Genomic DNA, 19,246 nt, shown 5'->3' with positions numbered 1-19,246 from the left:
AAGAGTCTGGAATAACGACAGGTAAGAATATTTCACACAAGTAGAGAGATCACTAAGTCAGGACAAACTGAAGTGGAATCGTATAACTGATGGTGGTAAAAGAAGCATGGAGCAAGAAAAAGTTAAGTTGATCAAATCTAAACACTTGTGACAATGTAAGGTGTTTGGTGGGGACCCATTTCACTTGTGTCATACACCTCTTTTTTCTTCTAACAAGAACAGTATTTATTAATAGCTGGTGTCTTAAACCCCTGCAAAGACTGTGTAGCAAAAGCATAAACAAACCAAAAGACCATACCTGAAATGTACATATGTATACAGACTGTCCTGTTGATTCTAGCTGTTCCAGGGCTCGCTCATATCCTCTCCTTGCCTAAGTAATATTTTTTAAAGAACTTTAAAACATGTTTGCATGTTACACTAAGATTAGTGTGTAATCAATTTTAAAATGATTTTAAAACATGTTTGCATTTTAAAAATATTCAGCTTTCACACAATAAATGTTTGGTTAGGTCATTTAAGATACTTTTAATACTAGGCTTCAGGGGCTATACATACTGACAGAAAAAGACATGAAATCTAAATTCTGAAAATAATTTTAGTTTCAGCTGAATAAGCTGAAGCTTTCTGTGGTATCAGTTCTTTTAATTCAACATCAGCAGAACTCTATGGCACGTTTTCTTTTTTCTTAAATTGATTAAGCACCTTTGCCTGCCAAACAATAACTATTAAGTTCAGGTCAGGCTTGAACTCCTTACATTGTTAAACCTTCCCTGGAAGATGCAACACAAATCAGTTTTCATGAACCATAAAATAATACTGTCCTTTGTGAGCAATGAAGAGCTGTTTTAGCATAAGAGAGAGCTTAAAGTCACTTATCAAAGGCCCTTTTTGGTTTAACTGGTACTTAGAAATAAGAAAAAAAAAAAAATATATATATATATATAGCACATTGCTCTTCTCCCCCCAACTGTAAACTACAGAAATACTGAGGATTGGCTATGACAAGAATATCAAAGGTCTATGTTTTGGCATTGTCACCGGTTTTGTTTTTGCTGTCAACTCTCCTGTGGTGAGAGGGTTGCAAGTGATTTAAATTGTTTTTATTGGCATTGGCCAGACTTTTATTTGAACTTTTTGTTGGTAAAGAACAATTAAAGGGTGTCACAGAATGAGCTCTTAGTAACCTAGACTGCATTATGGACAAGAATCCTCTTTACTTAGATCCCTTTTTTTTTTTTTGGAAGATCCTATTTCAGAGCCTCCTGCTACACTGAAGATCAGGGTAGATACACAGGGAGATACCTGTGTATCATCCACAGGAGTTCCTTTCAAACTTGAGTTCAAACTACTCCAACTCATCCCTTCAGTGCTGTCCACTTGATACAAATCAGGGCACTACTGTAAAAGAAGAACATCCATTCTGGCAAAGACAAGAGGAAAGTGCAGGGTTTGGACCATTAGCAAAAGTGTAACAGTTGCCTGTGTTCTGTAGCAAAGATTTTTTTGGTAGTTAAGTTCTAAATCTAATAGAGGAAAAGACTGTTGGATTTTAAGATCAAGATTTTCGCTAATGTTAGAACATAATGCTTTTAATAAGTGACATGATCAAATTGCTAAAGTTTTAATAAAAATTAGAATGTTAATTGTTACCAAGACAAGGTAAAAAAATTCCAGTGGTATCTCTGTAAGAGGAACACTTAAGGTATGTAACACAGTCCGCTTCCACAAGTAAAAGAAAGTGCTTCTAAACTGGCCATGCTATGCTCAGTCGCTTCAGTTGCGTCTGACTCTTTGCAACCCCACCAGGGGGGCAGCCCACCAGGCTCCTCTGTCCACAGGACTCTCCAGGCAAGAATACTGGAGTGGGTTGCCATTTCCTTCTCCAGGGGATCTTCCCCACCCAGGGATCTGTCTCCTGCATTGGTGGGTGGGTTCTTTACCACTCGCGCCACCTGGGCTAAGTAGGTGGAAAAGGAGTGCATGCTGTTAAAATATTTGGGGTTACTTAGAGCAGTTTTCCACAGAAGGATAGATGCGGAATATCTCTATCTCCACTAGAGATACATGTTACTAGTGAAAATCCATTGTTGAAATGTTACCACTTCAACCAAAATGTAAGCAGATCAGAATTTGTGGTCTGTGGAGACAGGTGGGATGGCCGTACTTGAGGATGCCTTCATTTCGGTTTACTGTGTAAGTGGATTTGAGTTTAACTTTTACAAGTTTGTTATTTGTGGGTTTTTTTTTTTCTTAAATTCAGAATTTTACAAGTAAATATGTGACAGTAATTGTGTACCATAATATATACAGTGTAACTTCAGAGTTGGCCCAGCATGATTATGTGTACTATTTCAAAATAGGGAAAACTTGCTAGGTGATAACATAAATGGAGTAACAGCTTTCTCACAGGTTTTCTTGAAGCATACATCACATGATTCCTAGCTTAATTTTTTATGAACGTGTTATAAGACCTTATGATTTTCCTAGTGAAGACCGCTTTTGTCAAACATGCCATATTTCCAACAGCTATCTCTTGAGTACAGTGTACTCGAATATCATAGTCTCTTTCTAATTGTCCTCAGACTCCTTTAACAACTAATGAGTAATCACCTCATCTTGTTATCTGCCTCTTCTCAAAAGACCTATGTTGTAACCAGACTGTTGACATGAATTTTGCCTACAAGTATCTCTGGTAGACAATTAGGAAAGTGTATCTTTAAAACAATTTAGATTGTCAGTGCAAAGGCAATTTCATATAGACAGCTATCAAAGGTGATCAACCAGACTTTATTATGATATAACAGGAGGGAATTCATAGATAAGCACTTACTTGAATGTCTCATCATTGTATTTAGATGCAGTTTCTCTTTACCTTTGAAAGAACAAACCTTTCACCGCACAATGGCAACTAGTTAATGTCTATGAAGCATTTGTACAATATTTTTAAATGAAAAAATTCTTAAATATTGATGCCTATATGATATAATCTTTAAAAACAGGAAAAATCAAAATAATTTAATGGACTCTCAGGACTTATACTTCAAGTGTCTTCAAATTTGAGCTAAGCAATTAAGTTTTTTAAAGTAAAGTGTTGAAAGTGTTTTTAAGGTACAATTTTATAAATATATACAAAACGTAGGTCTATTTGATGCTCTGTTCACTCAGGTAAAATTTATACTACATATCTAGTGAGATATGTCGTCATCTCCAAAAATTATAATCCCACAGAATTAAAAACAAAACAAAAAACCCTTTAAAAATTAGTCATTGTATGAAACCAAAAAGGGAAGCTTTACAACTTAATGAGAAAGACTTTATTTTAAAAAATGTTTTCATATCTGATTCTAATGTGTATTGACTTATGTATTTCAATAATTACATGAAAAAGCTAAAGCGGGGATTAAAAGTACTCTAGCAAGGTAAAGAATTAAAATACCACTTCCCCACCTAGTTTCTAGTTTGACAGGAGGGGATGCCTAACAGAATCCTGTCTATAAAAACAGCTCTAGTACTGTGCTTTGAAAAAAATCTGGCTGCATATAATTCTTGATACATTATATGATGCTCTTGCCCTTAAGACTTCTGGCACTTCAGGTAATGGAAAATGATGACCAAATGCTTTAAGATAAAAGTAAGGATGCATCATATCTTCTGAGTTTTCTTTAAGTAGATTGTCATCAAAATCTTTCACTTTAAAGAAAATCTGAAAAAGACCACCATCCTATTGCTCAAAGAACTGCACTCAAATGATTTATAAAATGGACTGGTTCTTTCATAAAGTCACTGAATATAAAACATCATACTTCTAGCAAGGATGAGTGAATTGCAAGGATATGTTACTCCATTATCTTCTTGTCTTCCAGTCTACTTTGTGCTGAATTTGTCTAATTCAGATTTTGAATTAATGTGTCTTTGATTAAATACCAGTTCCTTAGCTGTGTAGTCTTAAAAGGTAATCTGCTTTAAATCCTCAAAATCAGTACCAAAAAATGTATACAGCGTAATCTAATTGCTAACATTTACAAAACTTGCACTTCACCAAATTAAAAAAGAATAAAATAAGACTTAAATAGTGCATACAAGGCACAAAAGCTTCTTAGTATATTTACTGAAGCCGAACATTTTGGCATCAACAAACACACCACTTTAGTTTCTCTTAAACTCAGTTTCCAAACAGCATACCATTTAGTTCATATTGAACTAAATTACCAAAAGTATATGATTTTTGCTTGATGATTTGCATAATTTAATCTTAATAGGTATTTACGTAGTTTAACTGTCATACTTCTGATGAGAGGACAAAGAAATAATAAAGATATCAATGGAGGGTTAATCTATTGCCCCATCAGGAATTCTTAACAAAAAATCATTATGTCTGCTATGTTCAATAGAAGAAATAACCTAAAAAGAGACTTAAAAGCCAAACCCCAAAAAGAGTATCATAAACCAATCTTCATAATTGTTATTAGAGTTTCACCTATTTTCAGATAATTAAAAGAGATGAAAAATATATTGCTGATGTAATAGAAATGTATTAAATCTGACACAGATTTTCTAGCCAGTTGAGCTCAAGCTTCAATTATCGTACTTCTTTTCCAGCAGGCAAAAAAGGCTAGAAATAAAGTCTAGCAAGAAAAAAAAAGGATGGTCATCTTCAACTTCAGGCCACTTGAAGTTTGTAATGAATTCATAGTTTTTATAGTTCACACAGTCTGAGGCTGGATTCTTATCGGAGAGAGTAAACAAGTCTCATCTGCTACCTCCACACTCTCGTAGGTAACTAACAGGTTTTATGAATAAAGCTTATCATTATAATGCGATGTGACATCTTTTAATTTCAGAATCTTAATAGTCTCAATTTTCTGAATCAGAAAATCAGAGGATCAATGGGCTTCTTATGTGATACATTGTGCTACCCAAATAGCTGGGTGAAAACCGGCCCATGAATTTATTCCAAGTTTTTATGATAGGTATCTTTGTCCTTGATTCATAAACCATAACTACTTTTAATATTTAAGAAGAATTTGTGTTAGTTGAAACAATCTGTATACTGGAGTAAAAATGTGTTATGTTTTAAAAGCAAATGCTGAGAGAACTACTCAATTCACGTTCTGCACACCCAGCCAAAGGGGATGGGAACAGCGCCTCTTCTATCCATCGACAGCATTCATTACCTTAGGAGGAAACAGAAAACGTCAAGCTCTTGTGTTAGCTCTAAAAACACAAAAAATTAACCAACTCATTCATTGTTTGTTGCAATAACATCTCTCATTCAAAACTAAATGTTTTCTATACTAGAAGGCTCATTAGATGTGTTCTTGAATATAGATAGACCTTTACATGAATTCTTCTTAACCTATAATATATTCACAAGACCAAAGGACCCTGTTATAATGCAGGGAATGCAGATGCTGACTCAGTAAGTCTAGGGTAAGATCCACAATTCTGCATTTCTGTTAAGCTCCAGGTGCTGTCAATACTTCTGGTTTGGGGCCCTAATCTGAGCTACAGGGCTCTATGTTCTTAGTTTTGAGGCCAGTAGGAGTTCAAGTGAGTTGTTAGAGGATTTAGGAAAATAATTTTGAAATTTCATATGCACAGGAGCACAGCATTTTAAACTTCCTATTGTATAAGAGGAAAGAAAGTTGGGCAGGCTATTTAATCTATACTTTAGCATTATTATGGATTTAGGCACATTTTGACTATTTGGAAACTATGCTGAAACAAAGAAACATTTTACAAAAAGGCCACAGGTTATTTACTAATATAGTTCAAAAAGGAGAAGAGACTACAAAAATAACAGTAATACAGTCAAATATCACATTATCATTCAGTATAAATGTGTATTAAAAGAACTGCAAGTCTGAGGTGTAAAGCAGGAAAAACTTTAAAAAACTATTTGGATAATCAGCTACCTTAGGAAAGTTCTTCTTTTTTTTTAAAGACACATTTTACTGGCACTGGTTATGCCAACACGATGAAAAACATTACATCAAAAAATCATTTGTTTTCTTTTACATCAATACAGCTGATTCATATTGCAGTTGGGTTTTGTGACCATTGCTGTTATATATCCAAATGTAATAAAATCAAGTTTCTGTGAGATTTTAAATTTCAATGATGCTATTTTATCACCCAATTACCAATTATTTAGAAACCACTATGTCTCTAGTCCTGCAAACAGTTGAGAATAATGATGAACAAACCCAACACTGATCTTGTCAAAATACTTGGAAATCTACCTGATTTACACATAAAGTGACATTACTATGGTAAAGCTCATAAAATATTTAACCAGATGACCTCACAATCAATGGCAATTATAGCTACTTCAACATACTGTAAAAAAGAATCCCGTGAAACTTTGTCTGCTTTACGGAACTATGTTTTGTAAAATACTTTGTGGTATTAATGATTCATTGTATAAGCATAGTTATATTTTAAGAATTATTTCCAGAAATTACACTGTCTCTTTGCTAATTACCCCAACTAAGAATGTTAAAATTTCACTTATCCTACATAGTTACAGGTTTCCCCATTGGCCAGTGGATAAAGAATCCACCTGCAATGCAGCAGACACAGGAGACAAGGGTTTGATCCCTGGGTTGGGAAGATCCCCTGGAGAAGGAAATGGCAACCCACTCCAGTAATCTTGCCTGGGAAATTTCATGGACAGAGGAGCTTGGCGGGCTAGGGTCCACGGGACTGCAAACAGTCAGACACAACCGAGCACATGACACTAACCATAGTTACAATCAAACAGATCTACAATACCATCATGCAGAGTCATCCAAAACCAAAAACGCTGGCCAACTGGCACACAGAACTGCCTGGCTATTCATCAAAACCAAAACCGAGCAAAGTGAAAACCAGATACCCATGAAGTACTTTGACACAAATGACTGTTTAAGGTGCTACTCTTGCTAGGTCACAATTCTGTAAGTAGAGAGTTATCTTGATAATTTCAATGTTCAATTCTTCATATTTTTTTAAAATTTGACTTATAAATGTATTAATTTTTGCTGTACAGCAAAGTGATTCAGTTATGTGTGTGTGTGTGTATACATATATTCTTTTTCATATTTTCAGTTATGGTTTATTAAGGATAATGAATATAGTTCTCTGTTCTATACAGTAGGATGTTGTTGTTTATCCATCCTATATATAATAGTTTGCATCTGTTAATCCCAAACGCCCAGTCCTTCCCTACCTCATCTTGGCAACCACAAGTCCAGTTCTTCATATTGTTTATTGCTTGCTTGTTGGTCACTCAGTCATGTATGACTCTTTGCAACCCTTTGGACTGTAGCCTGCCAGGATCCTCTGTCCATGGGATTCTCCAGACAAGAATACTGGAGTAGATTGCCATTTCCTTCTCTAGGAGATCTCCCTGACCCAGGGATTGAACTCACATCTCCTGTGTCTCCTGCATTGCAGGCAGATTCTTTATCCACTGAGCCACTGGGAAAGCCCATTGTTTATTGTAGCAGTACATATAGTTGTTTAGTTTGTTAAGATATTTATGGCTTGGTTCCAAAGAGGACATTTTTGGAGCTTTTTATTAACTGCAGGCTCATAAACAGATTTTGCTTTAAGGAAACTGATTTGGAATTACAGGTTTAAAAAAATTATAGGTTAAAGAAAATGACTTGGAACACCAATTATTTTAAAGGTGACACATGCTCTGGGGTCCTACTATGACTAAAAATAAGGACGGAAGAGATCTGCGCTAACAAGCTATAATTGTCTTATATTTTTAGACCCAGTGAAATCCAGCTAATGGGTGGTCATGAATAAGACCACTGGATGTCCTGAAGAAAAGGAAAAAAGAAAAACTGCAAGATCCTATAAAATGACAAGACAATTGTCATTTTATAGCTCAATAAAAATTGTCATTTTAAAGTTCAACATTTTAGGATCAATTCTTGCTATAAAAATGAATTCTGTTTATCAACTTATATTTTATTAAGTTAACCAAATAACTAGCTAATATTGAAGCTAGATCTATATTCAAAGGTCTCTTGCATGACTGATACAATCCCAAGGGTCTGTCTGCTAAGACATCTTCTATTTGAGTTACTCAAAAATAAATGTTTATGGAAACTATTTGCCCAAAGAGAGCTAGTAAGCGATTAAAACTATAAAACATAACAATAAAGCAAGAATTTTCCTTACTTTCATGAAGTATGAGTACATTTTGTTAGAAGAGTTAAGTCTCATTCTCCATGGTCAGTGCAGGATTGCTCATACCTTTAAGAGAAAACATAAGTTAGCAATTTTTGTGGGTGCTGCTTTTGAATAAAAAGGCAGAGACTTGTTTATTCATCCATGAATCCCACCAGTGTATTGCCCAAGTTATCCTGTACATATTGAGTGTTTACAAGATGGTTATATAGAAACAAACACACACATACACACAATACAGTCAGCCACAACCAGCACTCCCAAAATAGCACTTTTAAAAAGTGTATACACCTGAGGAAGTAGGAGGTGTGAATAAAATGATGTAAAATATGCTGAACCTCACACTTCTCACATTACCTGGAATCACTGTTTTCTAATTCTTCATTCTTGTCAAACTAATCTTTGAGCCTTTTCTCATCTCACCATTCTCATATTTCTCTTCTTTCTTTTACACCATCCTTTAAACAATTTCTAAATTCATCTATCAAAGTAACGAAAAATTAATCTACCATGTCCCCAGATTAACAGCACATAAAAAACAGAAAATCACCTGTACGCTAATGTAGAACTATAAGGTGAAATATGAATCTGTTCTGAAAGGGAGTTCTCTCTCTTTCTACCCTCCAAGTATACATCACTTCTTTGCCTCTAAGGAAACTGAGGGATTCAAAGGGCAAATAGGAGACATCAATTTTGTTTGGATAAATACCTAATCCCTCCCATATACTGAAAAATGGAATGGCATGTTTGAAGATGGAGAGACAGACCAAATTATGAATAGTCAAGTGATGGGGCTCTTCAGAGGGAATGTACATTCCTTAAGAACAAGGCTAATTTTAATTTATGTGTATTTTTTCATACCATTCAATATGTCAGTATGTGGCATGTCTACTTAAATTTTAAAACTTCACTTCTTTCTTTTAAACTCTTTAGTTCCCAAATTAAACATCATTTTTTTCTTTTTTTATTTGTATTTGATTAAATATCATATTTTTAAGGCCTGGTGATATCAGATGTTTTCAACATTCCTGCAGGATAATGTTCAAATGCGTTGTTTCAGTTTTATAGAGAAAGAGAATTCTTTGTCCAAGGCTAACACAATATTGTAGAGCACCTGTCCTCCAAAAATTGTATTTTGTTTTATACATCTCAATATTGTACAACTATAATCTTTGATAATTAAAAAAAAATAGACCTTAGTGCCTTAATTGTGGATGCATGGCTTTACACTTGGAAAACCCCAAATACATACACACCCCTGCATATATCACAACATGTCTTGTTTGATACTTAACAACCCTGAGAATTAAGTAGTATTTTAAAGATGAAGATGCTAACTCTAAAGGAGGCTAAGTAACTTAACAAATGCCCCACGCTGATTAGATGCCCAAACTGGGATTTGCTATCAGCTCTGTCTGCCTTCAAAGACTTGCTTGTTCTTTGCCAATAAACCATATTGACCCAAGTAGTCAAAAGATTAAAATCAACAATAACCAGAGAACTGTGAGTGGGATATGAAGAAATAACAGGTAGCTAAAAGTTATGGCAATTCTATAATGGCTTACTTCAATATATATCCAATATATATCGGATATATATATATATATATGTATATATGCTGCTGCTAAGTTGCTTCAGTCGTGTCTGACTCTGTGCGACCCCATAGATGGCAGCCCACCAGGCTCCCCTGTCCATGGGATTCTCCAGGCAAAAACACTGGAGTGGGTTGCCATTTCCCTCTCCAATGCATGAAAGTGAAAAGTGAAAGTGAAGTCGCTCAGTCGTGTCCGACTCCTAGCGACCCCATGGACTGCAGCCCACCTGGCTCCTCTGCCAATGGGACCCTCCAGGCAAGAGCACTGGAGTGGGGTGCCACCGCCTTCTCCATATCGGATATATATATCCAATATATATTCAATGTATCCAATATTTTGAAACTGGATAGAAACTTTCAAGTAAAAACCACATTAATTTGAGATCCCTTTTAACAGATACTTTTCAACCTTTTGCCTGCACTTACTGTACTCTTCCCCATTTTAAAATAAATTATATTTTGAGTTTATCATTTTATTTAATACATGGTAATAAAGATTTGGTTCTCTACACCAGAAAAAAAGTAAGGTAAATCTATCTTTCACAAAATGGTTTTCTACAGCTTCCAGACATTAATCAAAGCATTTCACAAACGGTTCTTTGAAAATAATTCTATATTTACAATGGTCGTCTGACTCCAAAATAAGACATATTCTACAGGTAATAAGAATTAAAAATGTTCACTACTTTCACCTTTTAAAACTAAAATATTTCAAAACAGCCACACAGCATACCCTTACCAGCTTTGCCTTTCCCTAGGCTTGTGCTGTTCTCCGTCCAAGATTGAGAATCAGTAAGAAGGTGGCTCTGGGACTCTCTCAATGGCTTTGCAGGAAACTGATGGTTTTCGGGACTGAAGAATAATTATCATTATGATCATCAGGTTAACTCTTGATCGTATTTCTTAAAGGAAGTGAGTATTTCTTAAAGGAAGGAACTCAAACCACTCGTGGTGCAAGGCGATTGTAGGAGTTACCAAGAGGACTTCGGGGAAGCAGGACCAAGGCATTAAGTTATACTGACTCGCAATGAAGCAAGTGTTCTTGCCTCAGCTCTCTCCTTTCCTCTGATTACAATATGATGACAATCCTTGACTTTGGCAAATCTCCATTATTAATACACAGAAAAAGCCTCGGCCTCCAACTTTAGCAGGTAAAGGAATGTAATTAGAACTTACCAGGATTTTATTATTGATTTTAAGTTATATTTGATGCCAAATTATACTAGTTTCTCACTGATGACAGTGATATAAAGTTTGGTTTAAAATAAATAACATTTCATTTAGATTTTAAAACATTATTGGCACAGAAACTATTAGTATATTTTTTACAACACATCAAAATAGTAATTATAATAATATTAAAAAGAAAAAAAAAGCTACTTAAAATTTTTCCAAGAGTAATTTCACATATTTTAGTTGACTATAACTATTATATTTTTTAAAGGATATGCCTTTTCTCCTTAATAATTATCTCATCTCTAAAATTTGAGATCATTTCAGTTTTGTGCTGCTCTAATAAATCCCTTATTAAAATTCTGGAGGAAAACTTTAAAAAAGAAAATTGTGTCTCCTGTTTATATGAAAAATGTCTTTTACACTAATTCTTATTCGTTCTCAGGAAAGGGACCATAGAGCAGGTATAGAAAAGTAGCTAAGTCCTAGTTTAGGGACTCCTTGGAGAGTCATTACTGCAACAGGACTCGTAACAGCAAGGATGTATTCATCGAACAATACTCATTGAAGTACCTAGTATATCAATGAGTAAAGTCTTTGATCTAATGGAGGAAGGAGAAGAATAAATATATAATAAATCAGGTGAGATTAAGAGCTCTGCCAACAGTAAAAGGCAATATAAAGGGAACAGAGGGGCAGGCTGCTATGATACAAAGGGTTTTCAAAGACGACCTCTCCTGTAAAGAGCAGAAAGTGAACTGAAGGCACAGACCATTCAGATATCTGGAGGAGGAACTTCTAGGAAGACGAACTGACAAGTGCAAAGCCGCTAAATAAGCAACATGCTTGGTACATTTGAGGAACAGCAAGATCTGTGTGTCTGAGGACTGTGAGCAACGGGAAAGAGGTAAGGCATTACACTGAGAGATGTCAAGGGCCAGATTAGTCAGGACAAGGGAAGGACATTCACTAGCTGGAGTGGGGTGCCATTGCCTTCTCTGATTCTGAGCAGAAGAGTGACACAATCTGATTGACACTTTAAAAGGCTCACTCTCTCTTTTTAATGGAGAATAGGGTGGCGGAGGGCAAACATGGAGCCAGAGTCCACGTGAGAAGTGACGGATGGACCAGGACAGCAGGCCTGGAGGTGGCGAGAAAGTATCCAGGTTATGCGTGTATTTGGAGGGGACATCTGACAGGATCTGCAACGTACAGGGTGTACAGGGTCCCCAGAGAGAGGAATCTAGGCGACTCCCAAGTTTCTGCACTGAGCATCTGGGAGAATGGAAGTCACTACTCATGAATATGAGAGGACAGAAGAGAATCAGGTTTCGGTGGGGTGAGGGGTAGGTGGCTTGGAATCAAGAGTTCTGCTTTGCACCTGTTCAGCTGGCAATGACTTTTATGTGGGCACATTATGTAGACAATGACATATACAACTCCCGAGTACACAAGGGGAGACACGAACTAGGCACAGAAAATGTATATGGGCCAATCAGGGGAAATTACAGAATTCTGTAGAAGAAACTTCAGCTGTCAAAAGCCAGTCTCAACATTTAAAGGAAAGAGAGGGCAGAGAGGTTACCTGACCTTGTCAAGACCAACCCGATGGGTAATAGTGCCAGAATTAGGATTTCTCTCCAGGCTCACTTAGTAGGAGGCGGACTATATCTAAACCCCAACTAGTCTTAACCAAAACCACTTAACATAGTATAAAAAAAAAAATAGCCTTCAGCTCTGTGAAATTTTCAAGCCCAAACTCAGGGTCAAGTAGGACTATGGTGCCTTTGAAAGTCCCATGTGACACACACATTAACTGGCAGGCACATAACTCACTCTAGGGATGGGGTTGGTAAATAGGTTTAATCTCGTGACAATTTCAGGTGATTTTGTAGTGGCTGCCGGGATCACTGCCTTAGAAAGGATTCTGGGGTCACATCAGGTTCCACGGGAGAAAGTGTTGTAAGCAGTAAGAAACTGCTTGGGAGGAGGGTGCCGTGAACATGGCATCCAATACTGAGGAAACGCTATGATATGATAGGTTATGTTTCTGTTAGTGGCTTTCATTTAAAAATTAGAGGTATTGTCATATTAAAAAAAATCTGTCTTAAACATTTAAAAAAGTAAGTGGTTCTACTTAAAACTTCATATAGAACATTTTTTAAAGAGCATTTTGAAATGTTTAGATCGTTTTGTCTTTTGCCAGTCAGAATCCAATTTCAGGCCTTCCTCAAATGCTTGAGAGATTGGAACCAAAAGAGATGCAAAACAGTGGTCAAAAGTCTAGAAAATAAATTTCCTAGATTCCTTCCTTTCTCTTTCCACAGAAATGGCTCAGATCAAGCTTAGAGGTCTTTAAAGAGGACCAAGAATACGGCACCCACTGCTAATGGGGCTGTCAATCCGATGTCTGGGATTCCATTCATCTCCAAGGGCCTGGTCCAGGCAGGGAAGGTCTTTTGACTGCCAAGAGGAAAGGCCCAGTGGGTCAGAGGCAAAGCAACCCTGTCAGCTCACATGATCACAAGTGGGACTAATTTGGACTTACACTGTACTTTTTTTTTTAAAGCACCACATTAAAAAAAAATCATAATATATTTCAGTCAACTTACAGAGAATTAACACCTGTTTACTGACTACCCAGATGAATCACAGAATTTTATAATTATGACTGAAGTTCCCTATGGACTCCAACCTCAGTCACACTTTCCCCCCACCCTCGTTCCAACCTGGAAACCAGTGTAGTAAATGATCCTAAGTTCATTTTTTTCCTTAAGCAAAGGACACCACAGGATAAACTATATTATTTGAAAGTAAAATAGAAAAAAAAAAGGGCTTACTTTTTAGATGATGAATTCAATCCTGCAGGAGTAGATGTTTGCTCAGGATCCTGGCTAACAAGGCAAGTTGGAAAGGAGCAGCCATCACCTAGACTATAATTAAAATAAAAAGTTACAATTGTGCAGTAAAAGCAAGATGATCTCTGTGAGCAGAACACAGTTACATTACAGACAAAACGTATCTCAGACGCTGGCTTCAGTACAGTATGTTTTTGGAGATGTGAGTCAACTGATTTCCACTTTCATATAATAGTGGATCATAAAATAATACTTTAAAAAATAAGAGTTCTTATGCAGAAGGACAGAGTTCCTCTGTTGGATTACTTTCAGTAGTCTAAACCCTGAAAATTTTCACAACAAAGTACCTTGAAAAAATGGGTAGCAACCAGTACCTCTTCTCATCACCAAAAACCTGGAGCATATTTTTACCGAAACCCAAGCTGAATCCATTCTTATCTGTTCCGTGTCGAAATACTGGGCTTCTAAATGCCTCTAGAAAAGATGGCAGAGCAACCACATAAGGAAAGAGCATATCAACTAGCAAGCGCTATAGTTAGAAAGGAGTGGATTAAATGAAGAAACTCTGAAAACCCATGGCTAGCCTCCTGCGACTCTTTATATGTCTGTCAACAGCCCCACAGATGAAGACTGTCTTTTCTTTTAAAACAAACTTAAAATATGATTAGATCTATTGTAGTTTTTAAGTAACCCTTTTATTTCTGAAGCAGCACATGTGTATTGTAAAAAATGAGAAAACACAAACAAGCAAATAATTTAAAACTTTACATCTTCTAGATGGCTGAATGGACAGAGAGATAAGATAGATATAAATATATATTTTTTAAATCAAAATGAGACTAAAGATACATTCTATAACCTTCTTTCAACTAATAAATTCCATTTTCCAATTTCACTAGAATTTTATGTCATCCAATCATAAATTTTCTTCTAGCTAATCAAAAAGGTACTTTAAAACTCTCTGTCTAAATCAGGATGCAATGCAGGGTCACACATCAAGGCTGGTTATGCTCACGAGGTTGAGAGAGGCTGCGTGACTTTGCTCAATATCACACAAAAAGTAAATGACACGATTGGAATTTGAACAAGGTCATCAAAGTTCTGTCCTTTATGCTACATTTTCGTCTTAAATAATGCTGAGATGCAAAACCTAAAATGTTAGTTTTGGGATTTTCTATGTGAATAAACATAGAAGTATAATGATTTCTGTCCATTATTTGAGAAAGGAAAAATCTAACTAGCAGAGTCAAGGTACTATGAAAAATGTGGTGATTTGCAAGATTCTTAATATTTATTACCCTAGTTTATAGCTTTTTATAAAACTTTTTAATAATTATAGGACCATATTGTCCAGATGAAATCCTTTCAGTGTTCCAAGTAAAATCTACAAGTTTCTAAAATTGAAAGCTTAGTAGAAACACTTACATTTGAAAAATAATTTAATTGCTCTACAATTTGAATTGCTCTATAATTTGAAATATGAAACTTCATTTAGAAAGTACTTTATTATACCAATATTTTCACTCTGCTAGTACTTTAGGTGATTAGATTTCACCTCAATATTGAAAAATAAACATTCACAATTATATACAATTAATTTTCATTATTTTAATAACAGAATCTCATAACTTGAGTATCCTTTGTGATCAAAAGAAATTATAAGTCCTGGTTGCATTCTGAAACCCCTATTCTTAGTCTAGAAGACTCCATTTAGCTTAGTCCCTGCTTACTTCTCAAACTTCATAGTACATTTTTTTGTTCTTTAGCTTTCTACGAATAGTTTCTCAAACATATGTAGCTCTTTTTTTAAAAAAAAAATGAGATGAAATACAGAGAACATAAAATTGGTCACTTTAAGGTGAATATTTCAGTGGCATTTAGTAATTCATATTTTTTTGCAACCAATACCTATACCAAATTCCAAAATATTTTAATCACCTCAAAAGAAACCCTATACTAATTAAAGTAGTCATTCTTTACTCCATCTTCTTCCCACCCTTTGGAAATCATCAAAATGCTTCTTTCTCCATGGATATTTCCTATAAATGGAATTATACGACATGTAACCTTTCTATTTGACTTCTTTTATTTAGGACGTTTCTGACGTTCATACAGGTTGTAGCACTGCTTTGCTGTATCCGATCTCTGCAGGGCTTTTGAACATACTGTTTTTTCTGCCTGAGATGTTCTAGCTCTTTCCATGACTTCTTAACTACTTTCTGTTTTCATGAACTCTTCCCTGACCACTCCTTCTAGATAGGTTCCCTATTAACCATCCCCAGCCCTTGATTCATAACTCAACATCCTGTTTGTTTCTTTCAAAACACTTTGTAATTAGGTTTATATTTGGTTATCGATTTTCTGTGGTGCTCACCACTGTATATATACACAATGCTTTGCACACTATGGACAGTTTAAAAATACATGGAATGAGTGAATCTGTATTTGTCCCACCAGACAATGTGGGAATTAAGAGTGGTTTTTAGAACTTTAGGACAGGTTAGCATTTAACCATATGGCAACCTCTGATGAATATTTAGTTTTGCATTGAAAGTTCTGTTAACTACAATAATCATATACTCACCCAATGTAGATTTATTTTTGCTGACTAGCCAACAATGATAGCCAAACAGAGAAGACAAGCTGACAGAAAACATAGCTGCAGCAAAGAATAAAAACATAATATGGAACTTGGCTTGAGTATCAGGTAGGCCATTCTATAAAGAGAGGGAGAAAATAAAATGTTTTGTCAAAGGAATGAGTATTCTTCTAATTTGATAAGTCTTTTTTTGTTGTTGTTTAAAATTTTTCTTAAATTTAGATATGGAGAAAGATATACAGCTTTATATTAAAACTGCAAGGGAAAAATACATCTTTAAACTCAAATCAATGCTTACTATAACATGAATATACATATATCTATGGAAAAGATATTAAAATTTTGGATATTTTGTATAATCGAATTCATGGAAAAATTATAATAGTATGTGTGTAAACTATACAAGTAGGAAGCAAGATAAAAGGAGCTATAAAATTTTTATAATTTATAAAATTTGTTTTTAATTTACTTTCTGAAAATGTTTTGCTAACATACTCTAGATTTACAAATGTTTAAACATTATTTTATTATAATGCCAGAAAATGGATAAGTGGCATGATTTAGCTAGTCTTCTCACTGACATTTTACATCATTGCAAACGACAAAATCAACTACAAACACATACAGCACACTCACTGTAATGCTTCAAGCTACCTTAGATAATGTCAGCACAGAAAAGTTCAACACCAGTGCATCACACCTGTCTAAAATAAACCTTAACAATACCCATGGGATGAAAAAGACCATCAAAGCACAACCAGACTGACTCTCCTAGTCTACGCATCTAAGGAGACCTGGAGTCCCTCTAGAATGTGGGCTTAGGGACATGCAGTGAAGCACCAGAGATGCTAGGATGTGTCTCCTTCTGATATTCGGTTTCAATATCCTGTCAGATTGAGCCAGGTCACAAGACCTCACTGATACCTTTTGACAGCAGTGTTCTCACTGTGAAAGCCAGTCAATCCTTTACAAATGTATTTGTGGTTTGGAAATAAAACCATCCACGAGAATGAGGAACTATAAGGCTGTGTGCTCTCAGACATTCACGAGAGATCATTCTTCCAGATGGACACCACAAGTACCCTTGAACACTAGGACATGCTCGTTTACCTGTGAATTTCTAGCGCTTAGCAATGTAACTGACACATAGTAGGCATCGATAAATCTTTAGCATTGAATGTGATTCAAATCTCACATCAGTGATCTAATAATTCATAGAGTCTTTCCATAATAAAGGATAATTTAATGAATGTAATAAGGCAACTCTGGCAGGGATAACTGCTTTTTATATTGTATGGTATTCATGGGGACTATTTTGCGGTACTTAAAATACATAGTGTGTGTGTTAGTCGCTCAGTCGTGTCTGACTCTGCAACCCCACAGACTGTAGCCCCCCCAGGCTTCTCTGTCCATGGAATTCGCCAGGCAAGAATACTGCAGTGGGTTGCCATTCCTTTCCCAGATGTAAACCAGCTGCTGCTAAGTTGCTTCAGTCGTGTCCGACTCTTTGCAACCCCATAGACGGCAGCCCACCAGGCTCCTCTGTCCCTGGGATTCTCCAGGTAAGAATAATGGAGTGGGCTGCCATTTCCTACTCTAAAATACACAGTACTAATTCTGTTTTGCTTACATTTAAAATATACAGTGCAGAAAACAAATGAGTTGCCTAAAGCATATACTTAATATCAATTCAGGACTTGATTGATATTCTAGTTTAATAATCTTTTTACGCATATAGAAGAACTTCTATTTTAAATACTAAGAAAAAAAATCTTCTTATATAGTCACTTCTCATTATTCGCAGTGATGATGGTCTTTAAAGTTGCCATGAACACTGAAATTATGATTCCCGAACCATTGCTCCTGGGAAGATACAGGCTTCTGGTCACAACATTTTTGTCAAATGATCAATGACCTTGTTCTGTGTGTTTCTGCTTATAAAACCTAATTGATACCTTATTTAATATACATTAAATAAGAGAACTCACAGCCAACAGCACCATAAGTCAGGTCTGAAGGAAGCTTATCTATATACATGTATTTCCTCCAAGAGGCACATCACAGTCTCTTCTTTTGCTCAGAAAATTAGACAGCACTTCAGCGCTAGGCTTGAAGACCTTTTAAACAATGAAATCACCAACAAAAAAAGCACAAAAATGCAAAAGACACAGCACTAAATAGACTTAAAAGCACACTCATTTACAGTATGAGAGTTCAAACAGGAAGGCAATAAGACCTCTGGTTTGATCTCAACTGGAAACGTGTACGTGGGTGACTCAGGTTTTTCCTACTCTGTGTATGCTTGCAAAAGACCACAAAAGCCACGCTGAGTATTGACTTTGAGGTTTAAAATAAACGTTAGCAAGTAGGTGAATTCATAAACACAGAATCTGCGAATAATGAGGAATGACTATATATAAATTAGCTCTATTCTATAAAATTAGTGTCTGGATTAAGTCACTACTGAAAGTCTATATACGTATTTTTGTATTCCAAAAAAAGTCACCAAGGTAATAACTTACGGTCCAAAATTTGATAAAATACTGTAAGTCTGTAGCAGCAATAAAAACGCAGTATAGCAGAGAATAAGCCAAGAAAAGGAGGAAAAATTTATAATTTGAAAATCCAACACAATTGTTCACCCTGTTAACAAAACAAAAACAACATTTTCAGTGACTTTTATGCTGTTACCCTGGGTACACATATGCTCAACCTTAACACAAGTATTTGATTTCCTAACATTAAAATTTATTGGCATTTCTTTAAGCATAACTCAAAAGATTTCATTTTAAAAATTTTCTAAAGATTTTTTTTACACATACAAACATTAAAAAC

The 19,246-nt window shown here is 35.5% G+C and overlaps 1 protein-coding gene across 3 annotated transcripts in view; it reads right to left on the bottom strand.

The window, feature by feature from the left end:
* Nucleotides 1-4,930: 4,930 nt before the first annotated feature.
* The window catches only part of ZDHHC2 (zinc finger DHHC-type palmitoyltransferase 2), a 68,569-nt gene continuing 54,253 nt past the window's right edge, over nucleotides 4,931-19,246 (bottom strand). For all 3 annotated transcript variants that reach the window (XM_055567269.1, XM_055567271.1, XM_055567270.1), the window contains exons 7-13: nucleotides 18,934-19,054; nucleotides 16,397-16,529; nucleotides 14,160-14,286; nucleotides 13,795-13,887; nucleotides 10,521-10,633; nucleotides 8,179-8,253; nucleotides 4,931-5,177 (exon numbers count right to left, since the gene is read on the bottom strand). In XM_055567269.1, the coding sequence (XP_055423244.1) occupies nucleotides 8,213-8,253; nucleotides 10,521-10,633; nucleotides 13,795-13,887; nucleotides 14,160-14,286; nucleotides 16,397-16,529; nucleotides 18,934-19,054 (628 nt within the window). In that variant the 3' untranslated portion in view covers nucleotides 4,931-5,177; nucleotides 8,179-8,212. The remainder of the gene's footprint in view (nucleotides 5,178-8,178; nucleotides 8,254-10,520; nucleotides 10,634-13,794; nucleotides 13,888-14,159; nucleotides 14,287-16,396; nucleotides 16,530-18,933; nucleotides 19,055-19,246) is intronic.

This window comes from Bubalus kerabau, chromosome 2 (genome assembly GCF_029407905.1).
Source record: "Bubalus kerabau isolate K-KA32 ecotype Philippines breed swamp buffalo chromosome 2, PCC_UOA_SB_1v2, whole genome shotgun sequence".
Classification (NCBI taxonomy): domain Eukaryota; kingdom Metazoa; phylum Chordata; class Mammalia; order Artiodactyla; family Bovidae; genus Bubalus; species Bubalus kerabau.
This window is presented reverse-complemented; position numbering and strand designations above follow the sequence as displayed.